The 8,206-nt window shown below is 37.2% G+C and overlaps 1 protein-coding gene across 2 annotated transcripts in view; it reads left to right on the forward strand.

Annotated features, from left to right (window-relative positions):
* LOC135682748 (autophagy-related protein 9A-like) overlaps positions 1–4,016 on the forward strand; it is a 47,095-nt gene extending 43,079 nt beyond the window's left edge. Inside the window, exon 22 of one of the 2 annotated variants that reach the window (XM_089113052.1) lies at positions 3,348–4,016. In XM_089113052.1, the coding sequence (XP_088969178.1) occupies positions 3,348–3,378 (31 nt within the window). In that variant the 3' untranslated portion in view covers positions 3,379–4,016. Of the gene's footprint in view, positions 1–454; positions 649–3,347 lie in introns of those variants that run through there. The other variant, XM_089113053.1, reaches the window with a different exon arrangement.
* The last annotated feature ends 4,190 nt before the right edge of the window (positions 4,017–8,206 follow it).

Genomic DNA, 8,206 nt, shown 5'->3' on the forward strand with positions numbered 1-8,206 from the left:
ACATTTTAATCCCTAGACATATATATATATACTATCTATCACAAATTACCAAATTATTTTAGGAATGGCTGCACAAATCTTTTGATACTTCAGGCTAACTTTGATGAGAACTTTTGACCTTATGCTGTGGGTGGTGTCGCCAATATGGCAAATACGCAATCGTAAGATAACCATTATTTTGACTTAAGTTATTCGAAAGAATAAAACTTATATGGCGTCCAAAGAGTCCTGATTGTTAGATTTATTACAAGGAACAAGGGGCGTAGGGGTGCGTGCCACTTTTCAGAACCATAAATCAAGTTCCTTTTTGCAGCACATGAGGGGGGTGGGGCTTTTTCCCGTCATGTGCCCCAACTTTTGAAATGCTTCATACGTCTGTGTCTATGATCCTATCAGCTACCGTTTATTTTGGCAGTTTTCACTGCTTTGACACTGTCTTTCATTTTTTTGTTAGGACAAACGAAACAAAATTTTAGCTCCTGAGCTGGCAGCCACCCTCGTTGTTGATTTGATATTCGCAGTTTTGGACATCTTGTGTATAGAAAAACTTGTAATTTGTTAATAGCAAACATGTATTTATGTATGTAATCAACGCAATGTTTCTAAAAATTGTAATCAGTTGTTTTCATCAAAAAATTTTCAATTATATTGGCGTTACCAAATTGCTCCTTCTTTTCATTTCTACCTTTGTTTGATATGAATTGATTATTAATAAATTAAGTGAATAAATTAAGTGAATAAATTAAGTGAATAAATGCGTTAATAAGCTAAAAGATAGACATGAGTATATGAATAGATCATAAATAGAGTTTCTGATGATGATAGTGTACTTTGTCTATCTAGACGTTTGCAAGAGCAATTTTAAAGGAGTAGCAAAGAAGAGCCCGATTTTCTCACGGAGTATGTTTCTACAAACATTTATCTTTTCCCTACTATTCCATATTGTTTACGCTGCATGCAAATCGTTATTTGTAACCTCTCCTTTGCTACATTAGCCCCTTTCCACCTTACCCTCTTGCCCCATTCCATCCTTGACCCGCAGTCAGACGGGTCATTTTTCAGCACTGTGCAGAATTGCCATATAAGGGGCTCCATTACTGCCCCTGTATATCATGGGGTGTTTTCCAATATCTTAAAGGGGCATAGTGTTTGCCGCATCCAAGCGTTGTGAATAGCAAAACATGGTAGATTTTCTTGTAAAGTGTGGTTCATGTTGTTGAGGATATTCTCGACTACGTTTGAGGGCTATGTGTAGAGGATTGTAAATTGGTGTTCTACTGCTGAGGTTTGGTAAGATTCTCTCGTGACCCAGACAGACAGTGAAAAGAACAAATATAAATGTGCGAAACATTATTCAGTTCTGAAAAAACCACGAATTGAATTGTAATTGAATCTTTGAAATAATATATATCCAAACATGATGCTATGACAATATTTTGCCACAAAACAAAAATGGCACACCTGCCTGCCTGCCTCTCTTTGCTCTTACAGTGCGCAGTCAATGTCTCATAGTCTAAATTTGCTTGCACATTGGGGACCCTCTCTACTCAAATTCACTAACAGTTGATTCCACTATAGAAGTAAGGTTTGATACAAAGGATAACAGGGTTCATACGTCGTTGTACTGAGACATATATATGGCGTTTTGCATGCCTGTGACTTCACACCAGCTAAGGTATCATCGATAAATGTTGCCTGGTGGCTGTAATTGTAATCTTATGGGAAATTATTATGCTTCTGTGTCAATTTTGCTGAATAGCAACGATCTTGAGGTTTCATATGGTTCATTGTTTGTTACTGCAGGCGCCACCCAGGTGAAATTTTTTACTCACAGTCGCCAATCGCTCATTATTTAAGGTTTAATTTTTCACCGCCGTATACTTGATATAGGAGCACTAGAATCGGTAAAACAAGGAGGTAAACTAACATTTTTACTCCTAACCCAAGTAAGAAATCCAAATTCAGTGCGAAGACGTTAAATTTTGTACTAAATCTATGCCGTTGATTAAATTTGTTTATTTTGGTGAGCCCTTCTTTGCAAGAACGTCACAAATAAGCACTTGAATGGTAAGGGGTCAACCCAGCAGTTAGTTTTTGTCTTCAATAATGGACATCTTCATGGCATTTCAGTATTATTTTTCAAGTCATTGTTTTCGGCAAACCTTATTTGCATAAACTGGTTTTTAATCACCGTTAAAAACAAAATCGTAATCGCCAGTGGTAAATTTATACAGTGTAATCACATTTTGTATCATTACATTTGACAGAGAATGAAAACCGTCGATTCCTCCTTGCCGCAAAGTCCTTTATTTAATCAAATGCCTTTTTGATATGTTTCCTATGTAGTTTTGCTTCGGTAATATAATGATTACGATGATCTTTATCATTTGAGTTACGGCTGGACCCAGGTTTCCCACCAATTAGACAAAAGTTACTTGACTTCATAATATCTAAATTTGAACAAATTTTGGTGGTTCAAGATTGGAAAATGGCTAAGATGTAGGACGTGAAACATAAAGTTTGAGGATTGGTCAGATGAGAAAGCTTTTAGTATGATTGTAGAAAGCTTTTAGAATGGTTGTAAAATTTCGTCGAAGGCATTTTCAATATCTAAATTAATAAATCGTAAAGTTGAGAACGAAAGAGATCTATGTCAGCTTCCTTGTCCAGTTACAGATTCTTTATGTCCTTCACAACTTTCGCCAATCCACGTGTCAAACAGACTCGATTTAATGGCTGGCCCACGGGCAATGTCATTAGTTAGGTCGTCCTACTTCTCCCAATGTAAAGAGCTGTTTGCGTAGTTGAGAACATTATACAGTTCCTCGAATCGTCAAGTAAACAGAAAGTCTATTAAGTAAATCCTCTACGTTGATTTCTGTTTGACTTGCCCTATAGACAAGAATCAAAGCGCCCTTCCTGACATCTTGAAGAAGTGAATTTAATTTGGATAGATAGAATTCTTATCAGTTTGCTGCTGTTGTTTTGCAGGAAACCAGATTATTTTCTTTTAGCGTCGAAGCCTCATGATTGTGTAATTATTAATCATAATCTATGCAAACTTCGAATAATTCAAATTTTCGATTAAACTAACTGATTTTGCTTTCGTCCAAGAAAAGTTTAGAACCCTGTCTGTAGCTCCAAAGAGAAGCTATGGCTTTGCCAACTCTAGAGATTTAAATCTAGCCTGATCGAATCAGAACTGTCCAAGTTTAAGAGAAACGAGGACAAACTTTTCTTTTTTGTAAGGCAAGACGAAAGGCAAATCACTCCAAGAAAATCTCGTACAACTTTCGTGAAAATCCTATTGTTTTATCTGAAAATCACCAGAAATCCTTTTGTTTTAGGGAAAATCTCGTACGCTATTTGCAGGAGTGAATTGCCCCTCGAGCCAAGTTACAAAATTTGCACCAGTTGGTGGGCACAGATAGGCAAACCAAGGTACTTGAAAGATTGGTATCTAAAAATGTGGTACAGATGAAGGGTTTCGTTACAGTTTATATAGAATGTACAACAACAAATGAATTTTGCATGGGTGTTATTTGACAAGGGGTAGGGGTTCATATGAAAGTGCAGGAACCTAAACTCTAATGAAAAATCTCAATTAATTTACTATATGAAAAATTACAGCCCTGTTTTCAGCTGCTAGCCATAAAGCTAATACAAACCCTGTCGGCTTTGAAGTGCCTCGCTTAATACGAATTTGACATTAAGTAGGTTTTAGACACGAAATTTGGTAAGACCCAGCCATCCTATGTACATTGCTTTGTGTAAAATCGGTTTTGTCACCAACTTTGCACGTCTTTGAAACGTACCTAGACAGTATTAATTTTCTCAGTTCATGACCTCTCTCAAGTTAACTCCTACTCAAGCGTATCTTCTTCTATGTGGGTTGATTGAAACGTAAAAGCTTGTTGAATTTAACCATATGCACTTGGTCTGTGAGACATCAGCTAGGTTTTCAGAAATAAAGAGTGTATCTCTGCAGCACTTCAAAGTATTAAAAACTGGCCATAAGACTTTAAATTTGAATAATGTTGAAAAAGACATCGGTAAATCCACTTTTTTCAAATTCCTTCTCAGACTTTGTGCGCTTTTAAATAACCAGTTAATTGATGCTCATTTTACTCTGATGAAGCCCTGTATGCCGGGGCGAAATATTAGTATACTCTTAAATTCAATTTATTTTGAAAATTTATTTCGTGACATTGGATTCGCGTCGTCGTATTGCTTTGTTCCTGTATTCCTTTCAATTGATGCTCATGCTGGCTTTTCCTAACTTTTCCAAAAATTTATTGCTCTTAATTTGCTCTTAAACTATCTGATTTCAAGCAGTGCAGTCGTTAGCTTTTGTGCTCAAGAGGAATGCTCAGGCTCCAATTGCCAACAAAGTAAGTGAGTAAGTGAGGGTTCCTTTATTTTCCGAAAATTTTGAAAATAGCCTCAGCCTCAGCTTGTTCTTCATTTGTTCTTAAATTCGACCAATGACAAGACTTGTTTTCTTATGAAATTTTTCTTTGAAAAAAGGCACGTAACTATAGAACTTGCCAGCTTCTTAAAACCCATTTTTATTCCAAGCCAAAATCTATATACTTGATCCTACGTCGCTCTTCTTGATGCTTTCCTCTTTTTCCTTCTTAAGCGTGTTATATACTATTCAAACTGCAATAAAGAACACCATTGGATTGAATTTTTTTGACATCTTGCTTTCTCTGTTTCACGTTACAAAAAGAACCCAGGTCTCAAAGGAAATGATCGATAAAAGGTGCTTTCTTAGAGGCAATTAACGCAGAGGAATAACAAACGAAGCAGCTGCTAAAAAAAATTCAATATTCGGCCAATTTGGAGAATTATCCAGATAAATCTAATATAAGCCAAATTTTTGGTTTAATCCAAAACAAATTTTGAAAGTCAAACAAGCTTTGACACATTTTGATTTGTGTCATTTGGATTTGAAGAATTCAAACCAGCAACTGTAGGCCTACCAGAAACTAAAAGAGCGACTTCGGTGCGTTTGTAACCGTTATATATTCATTCATTCTTCTTGCCCAGACCAATATGACCCTCCCTGGACCGGTATGACCCTGGTGTCATATTGGTCTGGACCGCGGGTCATATTGGTTTAAGGGGTCATATCAGTCTGGAACAATATTATTCTATTATTGTTAATTCTGAAGAGAGACATTTCGGCTTCAAAAATTTGCTTTTGAAAATTCAGATTGCACTAGGGTTCCCATAAGGATCTCATAAGAAACTCAAATCGTTCATGAAAATACATGTGCATTCTAGCACTGCTTACCAAATTCAAGCAAAGTCCTCAGGTATTTTTAAGGACTTCAACTAGTGGGGATTCAAAAGGGCCCACTAGGACAAGCAAATGGGCCCCACTTGAATGAATTTCCAACCAGTCGGTACGTTAAAAGCGTCGAATACGGATTCCGTGCTGCATGAAAACTTCTTGATTCAAATAACATCTTGATCAAAACGTCTCGAATTCAAGGAGGTAGTAAGCATTATGAAAGTGGGGGACAAATGTTTAAAGGGACACCCTAGCAAACACTTTATAGGGTTTAAAAGCCTGTTTAAGAGACACTTTAACAAAGATTACAGAAAGGTTAAAAAAGGCTGTTACATGAAGCCTGAGTACAATGATATCATCTTCTGACTGATTTGTGAGCATTGCCGCCGAAAGATTTTCGGACCCCTCGTGGCACAACCGATAGAGGAAGCCTTTGCGAGCGAAGCGAGCAGACAAATTTTGGCAACCATGCCCTTTAGATTTGCTTAAAATACAATTCAGAATATTTTTGCAGTCATTTTCTTGCAATCGTTTAAAAAGGTGTACAATTTATGTTATGTCTTACTAATTGCTTTCACAAGCTGGAAACCTCGAAGCCCCCCTAAATTCCCTAATGCCCAAAGCCAATTTGCCATCACCACCACCTTTCGGTAACCCTGGTTTTGATCTTGTTTTTTGGGGTTCTTAAAAGCAGATCGAATAGAAACATTTTATATATTGACCCAAAAAGGTAACCCCTTTGCTCATTTCGTATGGTACCTGAGCAATTCAAGGGGGCTTTTTGATTATGCAGTTAGCAAAAACAGCAACTCGTTGAGCTGCAAAGGGGGATGTAGCCTGACTTTTGGAAAAAAGGGGGCACGTGCCCACTGTGCCCCCGGTCCCTACCCCTTTGCTTGAATTTAAGACATCATTAATGCCTTGACTCATACATCAAGCATTTGCGAATCAACATGGGTAGCAATCCGAAATATCTTCAGCATGATCATGAAAGTTAAAGAGAACTCATCAACGAAATGTTTTTGGTGGTCGAATTGCTTGGCAAGTCAATTTTCAGTTCTTGTCAAAACGGAAAATATTGACTTTACACTTGCATGTAGGTATCAAGAGATACTTGAAACCTAGATTTCATTAGCATTCAAAATATTGATAAAAATTGATATTGCTTGGAAATCAATTACATGAAAAGGGCGCTTTGCTGCTCCTATGCTGCCCCCGCATCACTAAGGCAACGGGGGCGGTTGCTCCCGCTGCCCCCGTGGCTCTGGCGCCCTTGCTCACACCCCTTTCCTCACACTGATTATGCAGTTATTTCTTTTTGAGCATCGATCTAAGCAGTCTTACAGGCAGATGTTCTGGAAGTCTGACGAAAACAAGATAAAACGAGAAAGCTGAAACAATTTCAGATTGCGTCTTTGCTTGTAGAATTTCAGATCGCGACAATTTCAGATTGCGTCGAAGAATGTTTGCAGCTAGGATATAAACAGACAACCGGAATAAAGAACTGGCTGTTTTAGCAAATCACAAGCGAAAGAAAATGAGTGGAAGGTAGGAAACATTGTCTTTAAGCATAATGTAACATGAAATCTTATCATTTCATCAAATAACAAAGATGGTACGAAAATTTCGTAAATTATAAGTTTATATTCTACAGATAGCGTTGAATAAGAATTTTCAGCACATGTGACAGTTTCATATGCTGTAATGATATAACTGTGATTAAGTGATGAAATTGCAATAAGGGACTTATAACTGGTAGATTCGAGGTAAAATTGTACTGTACAAGCGATAATTTTTCTTAATAATTCCCGTGGTTGCATAATTCCAATTCGTCCTTTAACACAATAATTAGCAGTAAAATTTTAGGCCTATTGAAGGTGTGACAGAGGTACATGCAACCTACTGGAAAGGGAATAAAATGGTCTGCCATATCCTTTCACTTTTTAGCAAATATATCATCGATTTGGCATTGACCTAGCAAAGCTGGAGAATATTATACGCCAAATCTTTAGGCCTAGTCAGCCATTCCAACATGGCGAACGCCCTTTAGACTCCAGTCTGAAAACAACGACATAGGACACAAGAAGTACCTTTGCAAAAATTCAATGAGAATTTGATGCTTGTGGATTCTATCCCACTTGGGAGTAGGAAACAGCATAGTTTAGTTTTTTTACTTGCTTTTTTTCCTTCTTATGAATCTCAAAGGAATCTTTTTTTCGACGTTTTTTGAAAACGAAAAATATCTTTTTTGACTGCATTACAACATAGATTAGGGTTGGAGCCTTGCTGGATCATGGGTCAGTAGAGGTTTTATGGTTTTTAATCTATTGATTTTCACGCTCCTGTTTCATTAAATTATGTTTTTGAAATTTCCTTCAACTCTAGATTTACAGACCCTAAACGTGCCATGAATGAGACTTCAGAAGACGCAGTTATTCGTGATCACCATATTTTGGTCAATCTTAAAATGAGGTGCGTTTTTATTAACGATGATATCGATAATGATTTCGTGTGTAACTGAAAACCTGGTCGTATTAGAGAAAACATGACTGGAAATTTGCTTTTAAACATGAATAGCACAGATAAAGAAATCTTTTAGATGGGCCAAAATTGCAATATTGCGGAATATAATTGCACCTGTTCTATAGCGACACCGCAGTAGCAACGTGAGGAGGTGGCGTTTGAGTAAACAAACGTTGTTTCTTTAAATGAATACTGGAACCATAATTTGAAGGCTGCCAGAGTCAAGATAACTATTTGTCCTTCCTCCAGACAATTTTCTCAAGGTTGAAAGCCTTCTTCAGAAAACAAAGAAAGTATGGCGGTATCTGGACATTGCACTCTTATTTCTATCTTTGTTTCCATCGGCTTATCTTGCGGAATTTGAGCGTCTAACCATAACCTCAG

This window comes from Rhopilema esculentum, chromosome 16 (assembly GCF_057945365.1).
Source record: "Rhopilema esculentum isolate cy_ngs chromosome 16, ASM5794536v1, whole genome shotgun sequence".
NCBI lineage: Eukaryota > Metazoa > Cnidaria > Scyphozoa > Rhizostomeae > Rhizostomatidae > Rhopilema > Rhopilema esculentum.